The 13,599-nt window shown below is 41.4% G+C and overlaps 1 protein-coding gene across 13 annotated transcripts in view; it reads right to left on the reverse strand.

The window, feature by feature from the left end:
- Positions 1–13,599, reverse strand: part of cacna1g (calcium channel, voltage-dependent, T type, alpha 1G subunit) — a 183,307-nt gene that overhangs the window by 25,256 nt on the left and 144,452 nt on the right. For 8 of the 13 annotated variants that reach the window (XM_053854153.1, XM_053854157.1, XM_053854152.1 and 5 more), the window contains 7 exons: positions 12,625–12,693; positions 10,364–10,548; positions 5,378–5,504; positions 4,230–4,355; positions 4,057–4,146; positions 3,546–3,738; positions 2,210–2,260 (listed from right to left, as the gene is read on the reverse strand). In XM_053854153.1, coding sequence (XP_053710128.1) covers positions 2,210–2,260; positions 3,546–3,738; positions 4,057–4,146; positions 4,230–4,355; positions 5,378–5,504; positions 10,364–10,548; positions 12,625–12,693 — 841 coding nt within the window. Of the gene's footprint in view, positions 1–2,209; positions 2,261–3,524; positions 3,739–4,056; positions 4,147–4,229; positions 4,356–5,377; positions 5,505–10,363; positions 10,549–12,624; positions 12,694–13,599 lie in introns of all 13 variants that reach the window. The other 5 variants (XM_053854164.1, XM_053854156.1, XM_053854155.1 and 2 more) reach the window with 2 other exon arrangements.

Genomic DNA, 13,599 nt, shown 5'->3' on the forward strand with positions numbered 1-13,599 from the left:
GAATAAACACCACCACGTCCTGAACTCCAACCTGATTAGAACTGCCCACACGCGGCAAGCTCAAACATATTGGAGCAGTACATTAACACTATTGCCATGGAAACAGCTTCAGTATTCCAACACATGTTGCTGCACAGCAGCTGAATCTGGCCAGACATCCCAGAAGTGACCTTTACACACAACAAGAACCAACTGCTGCTAAGAGCCCGCTGTGATGTTGCTTAATAACAACTTGTACTGCTGCAACCTTTGTGCCCAGACTTTCACAAGTAAATCTGCCATTAGCTCCAGATTGGCCTCTGAAAACGCTGTTTTGTCTTGGAACATGTTCCTTGTAAATTCAAAAGACAACCTCTGCAGCCACCAAGGTCAACGCCTACATGCTGAAACAGACGGATTAACAAGGGCTGCAGCGCTTCAGGTGGATGTGAAAAGGATTCAGGTTTGTGTCACACTACTGTGACACATTAGAAACACACATAGAAACAACAACCATGAACCAACACAACCAGTAATGTGTTCCTCTCTTCACTGCTGAATCGCCATTGATGATAGAACTTTTAGTTTATTCGAGGTTAAGTTCACTTTGAGTGCATTTACATAATTTGGCGTGGGGTGTCCTTTAATCAAGCACAAGCTCATAAAACCTAATTTTCTTGATTAAATTTTCAGTGTCAGATGCCCTTTAATGGAAGCAGGTGGTCTTTATCAGAAAGCATAACAAGGTTCATCTGCTAATCCAAGATGGAGTCTTTCTTTGAAAGAAGCTAGCATTGCCATTATTGCAGCTCAATATACTGTTTGACGTTCAACGCTTGACCAGGAGCAGTAAACAGTTATTCACACAAAACTGAAATTCTCTCTGACAGCAGTGACACAAAATCAGACAGTCATTTCAGGTTTCTGTGTGCAAGCAAAGAACTTTACATTTTGACTTTGATGAAATTACATCTTTAAATGAAAGTGTCCGTCATGAGGTAGGTTCACTCAACATGTCTGCCTGATTTCAATGTTACACTACAGTATCACATGGTGATTATGAATTCAATTTCGCTCGGTATCTCAACTATTCGTACATCAATTATTAATATGATATAGTCTGTGTTGGTATTGGGAGAGGAATTCTTTTTTTTTTTTTCTTTTAATTCACGCACATATTTTGCACTCATTTTTCTTTGAATTTCTTTTCTCTATATAATGGCATGCTACATATTTAGTGATTGTTTATTTAATTATTTATTTTAAAACTGAAATAAGTTGGTTTCCAAAAATGAAGTCTTTTCACTGCTTTGTACAGTACTAGAGATGCTTGTGGGTATCAGCTTGGCTCGGCATCGGGTCTGATACTATGCAATCGGATATTGGAATTTTTTCAAGAACCTATCCGAAATATCCTAAAATTCACTTTGCGTGACATGCCGTAATATTGTTGTGATTTTACAATTCAAATAAGTCAAATAAGGTGACCTGTATAGCCTCGTATTTTTTAATAAAGCCAAAGCATTCTTGCATATCTTCAGAGGTGCAACAGTATTAAGCAGTCCTCCAACGTCACGTAAACACAATTTACTATTGAATATTGTTCGGATAATCAATATATATATATAAAAAAAAAAAAACTAAAAAGTTAAGCTTAGTTTGTTTTACAAAGTATCAGCCCAACTACAACATCTGGCTCTGGCCTGTGTTCTTAAATCAGTGTTTACTGCTCACGGCTTGGCTCACGAACACTTGTCAGCATAGTCACTTGGAGCCATTTTATCGCGCCTACGAGGTTAGACAACCCACTGAATCGTTTTTGAGATGTCAAAGTACACAAACAACGTAAATCAAAGGGAAAATTCCACAAACGTGTTTGAACTTGTTTACAACTCAGAGCAAACCTTTCGTCATAACCCTTCGCTTCGTTTAAAGTAAAGTGTAGTACAGCGGTCAGTGGTGTGGTGGTGCAGTGGACAGTGCATGAATCTCAGACGGCGTGGAAGAGCTGTGAGAGACAAAGCCACGACAAAGAGGAAAAGAAAGGTAGAGGTAATAGCATGTCCAGCGCACTGAGAACTGATGGGAGAGAGGCAGGAGGGCGGGCGCGCGGGATGGGGCCCTACCTCCCGTGATCATTGAAATCAGAACCTTGGCCACCATGCTGGGTGGTCGTGGTCGGTGGTGGTGGAGTTTGAGGGAAAGAACAAACATGCTGGAAACTCTGTACCTTTCAATGTGCCGTCAGACAGGGCCCAACTCACCCCTGGAACCATTAAATCTAGAGGAACGAGACTGTGTTAGTCAGGGAGAAGCAGCAGGAGAGAGCACAAGGACGGAAGTCGGAATCAGAAGAGAGTCAAAGAGAGTGAAAGTGGGAAAGAGGGATGGAGTAAGGCTAGAAGGAAGCGGTGAAAGTTATAGCTGGTTATGAGCTCCTGTGTTCTTGTCTTTCCAGTAATTCTGAGTCCAGTTCTTTTTGGGTATTTGCTTCATACCGTTGAGTTAATGGGAGACAAAGGCTTGAAAAGAAAGGGTAGCTTGTCGCACTGCCTCAAATAAACTGACCCGCCTACCTGACGATCCTTGTGTATCACGTTGTACAAAAAAAAAAAAAAGTATATACAGGAAAGCTGCAGTGTCTCACTGCAGATGTACAGTGAATGGCTGTGTAAGGGTTTTTGAAAGATGCCTCCTGAAAAATTTTAGGTGGATTTTTTTTTTAACTGAAACAATAAAAGAAACCTTCCGAAAGAAAAGAATGTCCACTGCTCCTTAAAATCTTTTTCCCAGTCTTATTGTCGTGTTTTTTTTAGGTGCAGGAGGCAGTGGAGAGATAAAAAAAAAAAAAAAAAAAAAAAAAAAAGCCTTCACTTATCCTTTACAGCCGTAGGGCAGGGCAAGTCTAGACGACTATCTGCGCCTATAGTTCCCACGACAAGTGCTACATAGTTCTCGCAGAACTAAGAGGAAGAGGTGTGGATCTACCCCTGCCTCCACGGCTGTACCTACACACATGCAAGAAGAGGGGAAGGGAGGGGGTGTTATCATTTTAGATCATGTCTATCAACAATCAACTCCCCCTCCCTCTAGCTCTGTGAAGCCACCGACATGCAAGTCCTGCCCGTCGGCACTCACTGGGCATGCTCAAAGTGGGCCATCCCAAGCACGATGTCTACGGTAGACCAGTCTAAGGGAGCGGAGTAATCCCAAATATGACAGTCAATCAATCTCACACTGCACACAGATCGATGGCAAGGGCTTATCTGAAAATACAGCTCCATCAATGTAATGCCGGATTTTAGGACAAGCCGTAATCCATCTGCAGAGTGAGAGGAACTGACCACCACGCTGCAACTGAAGATAGCAGTGCGGTCAGAGGATTTGGGAGACGTTCTACCGCAGAGTGGCAACTATTTCGGGTTCTAAATCGCTAATTGCGTTCCTCTAAAGTCGGCAAAAACCAACTTAAAAAGCAAAATGATAAAATAAAGGCTCAGGCTCAAATCAAGCAGGACTCAGAAAGATGTGGAAAGACTACCGACCAGCCAGCTCCTTCTCCTTACTCCTTCTCTTTTTCTCCATGCGTTTCTGTCTCTTCTCCTCCCTGCGTTTGGCCTCCTCGGCCTCCTGATGGCGCCGGCACTTGTGGAAGTTCTCCACCACCACCCCCACGAACATGTTGAGCACAAAGAAAGCCACGATCAGCAGGAAGGAGATGAAGTAGAGCAGCATCCACGGGTTGTAGTTCATTCTTGGCTGGAACACAAGACAGAGGGTGTGGGTTGGAAAACCTGTCAAAATTTAGATGAATCAAACAAGGCCTTATACGTAAGAAACAAATGTCTGGCTTACTCCCAACAGCTTCTTGATAATATTTAATTCTAGTCAATGACTTGACAGTTAATAACTATTACTGTAACTGGTTAATCCAGGAACAATACTCAAAAGTTTGGAAACTATCTTGTCACACATTCACCGTCTCAGATATGCTTTACTTAAAATGATCATCAGCCAAGTGTTATGTATCCCACCGTGTCCCACCAAAAACACCCCGCCCGTCCTCTCTGAGGATACCTGTTGGTCCACTCCGACAGCATCGAGCCCATCGTACATGATGTCCACCCAGCCGTCTTTGGATGCCAGGACAAACAGGGACATCAGGGCCTGACAAAAATAACAGTCAAAATCGGGATGTGTTGGGATTTACACCAAATACTTATTCACACTGAACATGTATGGCATCACACCTGTCCAAGGTTGTCAAAGTTGTACTTGTGTCTGACCCATTTGTAGTTGGCTTGCATGCAGTCGGACTTGTTGGTGATGTTCTTCACGTCTTCTCCTTGACAGACAAAGAACTTCCCCTTGAAGAGCTGCAGAGAAAACAACCCCCCCGCAAAATGTCCATGATTTACTCAGCATGGACAGGACCTTGACCCCAAAATGTTATGTTTGGCTCGAGATATTTAATCCGGTTTCTATCTGCTGGTATTGCTTATTACTTTTGCTGTTAATTGTTGGACATGGGAATTCTCAGTGTTCCCAGGAAGTCTGAGTGATGGAAGCCATTACTCTTGAGCTTTATGACTTCCTTCAGATAAATACCAACTCAATGTTTATACCAAGCTGGTACAAAATGACAGACAAAAGTGCACTTCTGCAAAATAAGCACATCATTTCAATAGTTTCTCATTCTTCTGTAGAATGCTACTTAACACCCTGATTTATCATTGCTCTGGATAAATGTGCGCTGAATGTCATGTACTGTGAAATGTTTGTTATATTGAAATAGGCTTAAACACAAAGACAACAAAGTGCTAGTGCGTGTTACACAACACAAACTCACTCTGAAGTATGGTGACTTCATCAGCTGGTGAAACTGTAGTATAGACCTCAAATGGCTACAGATATGATCCCTCTTTGTTTGTAAGCAAAGAAACAATGTCCTGTCCTTCTTTTTCGTGGTTCATTTTTAGTTACGTGGAAATGAGTGTCTGTACTCTCGAGATAGTAAAGATAAAGACAGTAAATCTCGAGTCCTTTCCAAATTACTCTAAGCAGTACTGTCAAAGGATTTGTGGGAATCCAGCTGTTTCTGATATTCTCTAACCTGTAGCAATAAAATGCAGGCAAAGCTTAAAAGTGGATGAAAATCAATTATCAAACAATTGAAAGTTCAAAACATTTTTTAGAGACTAGTGTCGCCGCCTAGTAGCTCAATTCTGTGGCGTTTCATTTAACACGTGAGGTGTGTTCAAAAGAATTGACCAACCGAAAGCTGAACATAATTTCTAAAGAGTTTTTCCATTCAAACAGTTGTACAACGTAAACGATGCCTTCATGGACAAGCACGTGTTGAAATTCAGTATTTTTACACTTTCAACCGGCATCTCACCTGCACTCCCAGGATACCAAAGATGATGAAGAAGGCGCAGCAGATCACAACAATGTTTCCGATGGGCTTCAGCGAAGACATCAGGGTCTCCACCACCAGTTTGAGCCCAGGGGCCCGACTGATCACGCTGCAAAGTTGTTAGGGAAATCATTAATTTGCTGCATCAAAGACAAGTTTCACATGCCAAATGGTAAGAAGCCTCTGGCTATCTAAGGCCCCATTTCCTTTCACTGAAAGTATTTCAGAACTTTGCCAACCCACAAATATATTGACTTCATTTCCCAAACTTTTAGAATGATTCCCTTCATCAACTTGTCTTTCAATGCTGCTGCCAAAAAAAATATCCAATTAGGGGAAGGATCTGTCAAGGATAACAAGGATCACTGAGTGGTGAACCTTTTGTGAACTTACACACTCAAAAATACTCAGTAGACGTGGCCCCAGGTGCGCGTCTCCCTTTCATGTCAACACTGAACAGTTTCTATTCATTTCAGTCACAATTCTTCTTGTGATATAAAATCTGAAACTGTGCTTGAATGATCAAATTGTTTCCCTGCAACATGTTTTTATGTCACATTAAAAAAGCTTCTTCATCCCCAAAATATTTTAAAAATGTTTTATTTATTTGTATTTTTTATTATTTGTTATATTTTTATTTAACATTAAGTAAAGCATAAACATTTTATGTATACCCTTATTCACTCCTTGGACTCACTGACCTTCCTCTGTCCTTGCTGTTGAATTTGGACACATTTTAAAAATCTTATTCTTGTACTTTTGCCCCATTTTATCACTGAAAATTGTGTAGTTTTATTAAATATATATCTACACATGCGTCTGCAAGTACTGATCTTACGCTATATAAGAGTGAGTTTCTCCTCCTAATCTATTTAGATCAATTTCACTTCATTTATAGTAATGCTGCCTTGCATTGTTGGGAGCTTTATTATGTAGTATTATGCAGTATTCCCGCCCCTGCTAAACACAGTGAACACATGAACAAGTATGAGTACAGACACCAATCGATGCCATCATCTGGTTGCTCTTTGTGCACCAGCTTTTGTCTGCAATGTTCCCCTGTGCAGACAGTTGAGTGACGGTAAAGTCAATAGCACATTAAGAAAGGACACAAGATAATAAGGAGCCGTGGCTGAGCAAAGCCACTGATCAATGGCCCTGATCAGCGAATAATGATCCGATCGCTGCCCTTCATCAGTTTGAACCTGACTGCCTCTCAAATATTCCACTGAGACCCAGTAGGCTGCAGTACTGTCTCTGACCTGTGGGGAGCAGGAGTACTCAAAGGCTTGGAGTCTTAAAAGACAGGGATGATGAAAACTATCTCCAGAGTGATGTAGTTTTGCCACAAAATGACTAAAACTATTTCAAACGCCCCAACATGCAGATGCAGATGATGAGTCGGTGTGAAATGAGAGGCACCGTGCCCAGGGGGAGCCCCTCCGCAGCTCCGGAATGATCCTGGCTTGTATTGACTGCAACCTCCTGCGACCCAGTTCAGGATCAGCAGAATACAACCGACAGATAACAGGCCTGCCCACAGTAATTCAGTAAATATTGCAGAATCAATCATAGGGTTGGAATGGAGGAAATGGATCGTAATAATATTCCTGCAGTCATTATCACGTCGTAAACTATATATAGTGCTAGTACATCCGTTCTTATACTGCATGCAGCATCCATGTGTTCATCCGATCTCGAAAAAAATAAAATTCCAATGCGTTTGGACCTTTTTCACCGATCCTGCCTGAGCTGCCTCCTACAGCAGTAAAGCAACACACAATTCCTGAATCGTGGAAGTTAGTTTATGGATTTGATCGCATGCTGTGTTGTTGTTAAGTCGTGGAGGAGGAGCTTGATGGTGCAGGTACAGTATATGCACTGACTCACTGCTTTTCTAATTCTCTGTAATGGGATCTCACCATATGATGGAACTGGGAAAATAGTGCGACTGTGAAAGCTGCATGATACTAACATCTTCCTTTACATATCTCCCTTTTAATGTTTATGCTTCAGTTTAAAATGAGGGATTGCAAAACTCTTTGAGATGCTGCTGCCTTGGCGACAGTTCATTATACTTCAGTGCCGTCTTCTGGACAATTGAGCCTATTTTTTTGTTGTTTTTTTTGTTCCCTCTGTTGCTGGACTGGTCTGCAGTTGAGGTTCGGTGGTAAACAATTCCATCAGTCTCCTCCACTATGTGTCCTTCTTTATGCCACAATTTCAGAAATTGTCTTAAGTAAATAGGCTGAATAGCAGCAGGAATATAAGGGTCAGAAGATTCTGTTCACAAGGATATGAAGGACACATAGATCGATGGGCTCACTTCCATAACATCTACTTGCATATAGCAGGAAAGGAGGGGAGATAAGGAGAAAGGTGCAATGAGCTTCAGGGACCAAAGTTTTTCTCATCCACTTTGATGCATAATTTTGAGTCACTTCACAGCATGCCCTTGTTTTGTGTGCAAAGCAGGTGCCAGCTGCACGCATGCTGCACCAGAATATATTCAGTAGCAGGAGTGAACAACAACTAGGGCAGCGAGTGGCAGACATGCTCCCGCAGCACAAAAACTGAGCGTAATTAAAGGAGAGTGGGACTGGATCAGGGGAGATGAGAGATGGTGAATTTCATTTTTTTTTTTTTTTTTTAAGTTTCAAACTTGCTTCGCAACCCTGCCGGACTAATCTGTGCTCATTCTCCACAGCTGTCCTCGCTCTTCAGCTGTTTACCACTCGCTGCATTAGTGCCGGTTGCTCAGAGAATGTTAAACTGGCCACAGTCAGGCTGTCAGAATAAGGCACTGCAGTCAAAAAGCTGACGCTCAGAAGCACCCCACGCAAACATCTTGTTAAATTGCAGCACAACTAAATGACAGCTAAAAAGCGGAGGTAGCTGTGGTTAGCCGTCTACAAGAGTGAACAAACGTGTTTGTCAGGAAGGAGTTTCGATTATCTGCATCACCACCAGAAATTGTGTTGACAGAAGAAGGATGTTGTGGTGGAATTGTATGGCAGCTGCAGGTTTATCAATAAAGAGTTGGCGGTGAATTAGATGAAACAGACATTTGGTGACGCGTAGCCATAACTCCAGACTCTTCCCGAAAGCTTTATCTTGTGTTATGTGTGTTGTGTGTTTCTGATGAATATCGGCTTAATATCGGTTATCAGCTTTCCAAAACCACCAAATATCGATATCTGTATCGGCCCCTAAAAAAGCATTTCGGTCCAGCCCTAGTTCTGTATGTACAGCTACCAATGTGGGCTATAAAGGTGAATGTTTTCATCTGTCATGAACCTAACATTAGCTGAACTGTTCTTGAAAACCTGTAATACTGGCATTTGCCCTGAAACTTTTTTCACACAAACCGTACTTGTCACAACCGTTTAAAAACAGCTGCAGAAGCAACAAACGAAAGATTTGGGACCCATGAGCAGATAAATGACTGTGATTGATTATTTCTGAGTCATTGTCAGCAGTTGTGATGCCGCCAGTGTGCAGTGCTGCTGGAGGGGAAAACGCAAACAGGCTCATCTTTAATTCAAACACGACGTGAGCGCGAGTCTCCCGCAATTGAACTGCGGTGACAACAAGCTTCTATTGAAACTGACACAGTAGCGTTTCACATTGTGGATGACACAGCTGCATCTGCCTCCTGGTAAATATGGAGGAAAAGCAGATTTTAGAATTCAAGGCAGTTATCGAGTTATGATAGGATGGAAAAATAACAAGAGCATTTTACATATTTATGCTCCCCCCACGGCCCTTCACCCCACCACTCAAGTGTTGCCTTATTCACAAATGAATGCTCCCTCCATGTTCAATTTTCCCAGTAATTGTGGCAGGTTTCTTTATCTCACCCTGAAACTTCGCCTCTAAGACGTTAATGGAGCTTCAACCTCACTGCCCTCCTGGATTAAAGAGGCTAAAAGACTTAAGAGAGGATTCATCTGCTTTTAGAATGTTTAAACCAGGTTCAAATTATAAGTGGTACTCGGACAAGATCTAATTACAAAATAAAAAGTGTTTATTATTGAGCTTTTTCCTTTGCCAGTGACATCAGTTAATGCAAGAGCAACAAATACAGATGAGAAATACAAACTACATGTGAGCTTTGCTGTTGGAAAGGTGTTACTTTGGTGGTAGACATCACAGTAATTTTTAAAAGTGGTTATACATTCCCATCTATTTCAAATGAAGATGCTCATTTGCCCTGGAATTGACACACCAAATAATGTAATAAATCAAAGCAAAAGGTTCCAAGGACAGACAGGGCTTTTACTGTGTACTGTTGCAACAAGGTTCTAAAACTTGTGATGACACTATAATCTAACTGTGACTTTGTTATGTGACAGGGTAACCACTGGTGATCAGGTGGACGAGAGGAATGGCTTCACTTAGAAAGTTGTTGTGGGTTGACAAGGAAGCTCAGGTGAAAAGCTTTTTGGGTCTTGCTTCTCTCAGGAGAAAAGGAAAATGAAGGTGAATTTGTTGTGTCCGTCTTGGCCGTTACAAAGCCAGTATTGCAAAATGAATTAAACTGCAAATGAACAATTTCTAAACTATCTCCATTTCAGAAATTATAAAGTCACTATCTCTATCTATTTATCTATCTGCTATATGTGGAGAGCTTAGATGAGATGATCGGAGAGTATTATGAAAATGAATATGTGTTCTTTCATTCTGCTCGAAAAGGCAATGAATATTCAGGGGATGACAATGCTGAAATGTGGGTGTGAGCAAAGATAAACAGCCTGGACTGCACAATGACTCCTACTAAAACACAGCAACTTGATTTGTTCCCTGCTTCCAATGAAGACAATAGCCCCTTTTCAATCCTCTTAAAGCCAAGCCCACCATTTACAATGCTGTAACTACACATGGACATCATTGTCATATTCAAATGCAAAGTCATAAACCAAATCTGAGAAATAAAAAGTCAATTTGTTGAATTTAACATTTACTAACCGTAAGGGCCTCAGTGTCCTTAACAGCCTCAGTACTCGCAGCATTCCCAAAATCTTTGTCCCCGAGTTGGAGATGAATGAAACCAAGATGTCAATGACCGATATCATCACCAACATTCCATCCAAAACGTTCCAGCTGCTCCTCAGGTAGGCTTTGTCGCCGAAGCACCAACCCAAGGCAACGATCTAGACAAATACACAAGGCGTGGTTTATCATGTTCAGCTTACACACACTTTAAATGAAACAACAAGTAATAGCTAAACATGAACAAGCATTTGTTTTTGTGGTTTTGAATTTGTTTGCTATAAAAATCCCCCTGTATAGTCGTGAGACTGTTGACTTTTTAGAGCAAGTGTTTACTGGAGGCACTGAGAGCGAGCATCACAAGTGCCGCAGAGTTTCAGACCTCATTTATGATTCTATAGGCTCCCACTCATCACATATTCTGCCCGTGAAGCAATTTGCATCCAGGAAAATAATGGAGTTTCTTTCCTCCTTTGAAAAGGAAAATAAATAAATAAATAAAACATTAAATCTGTCCACGCCGTTGAAAACAACTATATTTGCTTCGTGCGTTTATAAACAGTTTATCACAGCAGATGTGACACAGGACTGATGAGAGTCCTAATCCTATTAACTCATGCACAATTTCTATCCATAAACCGGCATAGATCCTTGTATGACCGTTTTGGTGAATTCACACGTTGTTTTATTGTAATTTTATTTTTGTTATCTCAGAATCATAAAGTCACTAAATCTTACCCTTCATCAAAGAGTGGCAGGTATGATGACATGAAGATAGGCCAATATACCTGATATTCTTTGAACAATATAAATTAAAGGCACTTAAATGCAAATAAACGCACATGAGACTGAAACAACTAACACTCCAGCAGAAACAAAACTGTGCTGGTGGACATCAAATAAAATGTAAAATACAAACTTAAAAGGCAATCTGGTGGCGATGTTTTAAAACATGTTTATTTATTTCACAACAAAAAGTTATAAAAAAAAACATTAACATGAATAGCATGTTTGGACTAGGCAGTGGAGGCTGCTTCTGGGTTGACCATGTTCATCCATTGCCACTGTCCAATGCCATTGCCTAGCTTTATTGCCCATTGTGTCGACTCCACTTTTAATTTATGCGTGACTTTGCATGCATTATGCAATGCACGTGAAATTTTTCAGATGACTTCCCCTTCTTCTTTTTATTCATGCATTGCTGGTGTATTGCTTCCAGACCCAGTACTGGCATTCAAATTAAATGACTTTGACTCAGGAGATCCCTACTAATAAATAGTTCTATGGAAGTTTCGAGATTTTTTTTTGCTTCTGATTTTCAACGAAAATCCCGAACTTGAATGCCCCTGAAAAAAGCCGGAAAAAACATTAGCTCAGACAGGGATGAGGCGAGTCTGGGACAGAGCGTTACTTGGTTTATGACTTTGTCACAGCCAAACTGCACAGAAGCGCACATTCAGAGCTGGACACGCACCGGGCACCTCTTCACTTCTGGAGAGACGTCACTCACTCGGCAACCCCTCCCACATGCAGCGGCCACACACATAGAGGAACAGCGCACCTGCAGCAGACACTCTACATTCACTCCTACAAAAGACTATTTTAAGGCTTGGAACGCATTATTTCTTTTTCCATTCATTGTCATGGGAAAAATCGATTCAGATTTCGAACAAATCGCTTCTCGAACGGATTGTGGTCGAGGACCGAGGTACCACTGAGGTTTATAGTAGTAAATGTTTCTTCATCTGAAGTGAGGCTGTAATATTCCCCCCAACCTACAAGTCATAATGCACCACAACATTTAAAGCTCTTTCAGCATTTAATGTCGAACATGGTCAGTTTTCAGATTGACGTGTCTACCCCGTTCTACCACAACCAAGAAAAACAGCTTCCTCCTCAGTCCAGTCTACAGTTCAACTGATCCTCTGATCCAAGACTTTGGCGTAAACGCCAAGGGCCTCTGACTTCCTTTTCCTTTCAACATTGTCAGATCATCAACTTTAAAAAAAGGACCATAGGCCACTGGATCTTCCTTCCTTATCTAGTGGTTTGCTGTTTTAGTTCTGGGATTTTTCAAGGAAAATCAATTGAAAAAGATTTATTGTAGGCATCAAAGATGATGAACCATTCAACAGAGGCAACAGATTACATTTGCGAGGTATAAGCATTAAGTGCAGCTGTTTCAGGATCCACATTGTGGAAATTCTACAAAACATTAGCATCATCATGACACATACCTTGATAGTCATTTCTGTCACAAAGATGACTGTGAAGATGTAGTTGGACAATGTCAGAAAAATCCGCTCCTGTAAGATGAAGACATAGGAAAAGCACTGCAGTTATTACTATGTAGAACCCTGATGCTTGACATTGTCAGATAACACATGGGATTCAGTTAGAACGCCTTTGTGCGACACAACTCTGCTGCAAAGCTGTTTACATACAAATCCAGTCACATCACAGTTGAGCACTAATGTCTGCAGCTCCAGGCAGCGTTTAATGCGTGCATGAGGCGGAAGAGTTGCAAGTCTATGTAAGAAACTAAACAAGGATTGAAGCAGGAAAACAAGCAGCCTTGCAAGAAAACTCCCTTAACTGGCTGCTTGTTTAACCTCCTTCCCCTCCGCTTGGGAAGACGTGACCTTGTCTTCCTCTCTCTGTCTCTCCATGTCTACATATGTGCGTGTAAGTGGATGGATGTGGTTGCCAATTTCCCACGGCCTCCTGCCACCATTGCACATTTGCAAGGACAGAAAGTCACATGTTCATAAACAGAGAGATGACAGAGATTTTTCTGAACGAGCACGTCAGACATGATGTCACCGGGAATGATTGTAGTGGAAAAAAAAAAGAAAAACTAATCCACTTTCATAGTTCTGGTCAGTGCATTTTTACCCTCACAGCAACTACTGTATAAGTAGCACAATTTCACTAGTTTGCACACTACAGATCTATTTACATTTTGCTGCTTCACAAAGAAGTAACATCCGACATACGACCTGCTTGACTTACGTCCACCCGTACTTAAACCACAGTCAGCAGATGCTTTTTTTTTTTTTTTTTTTTTAAATACAATGTCTGGCACCGTAACAGTTATGGCAGCACAGTATTCCAGCATCTCACTCTCACACAGCGATCTACCACTACAGTAGCACCTATAACCCTTGTGTCACAATTTGGATGTTACTTGTACTGGTGAAAGAAAAAGCTAG

The sequence above is a fragment of the Synchiropus splendidus genome, chromosome 1 (assembly GCF_027744825.2).
Source record: "Synchiropus splendidus isolate RoL2022-P1 chromosome 1, RoL_Sspl_1.0, whole genome shotgun sequence".
NCBI lineage: Eukaryota > Metazoa > Chordata > Actinopteri > Syngnathiformes > Callionymidae > Synchiropus > Synchiropus splendidus.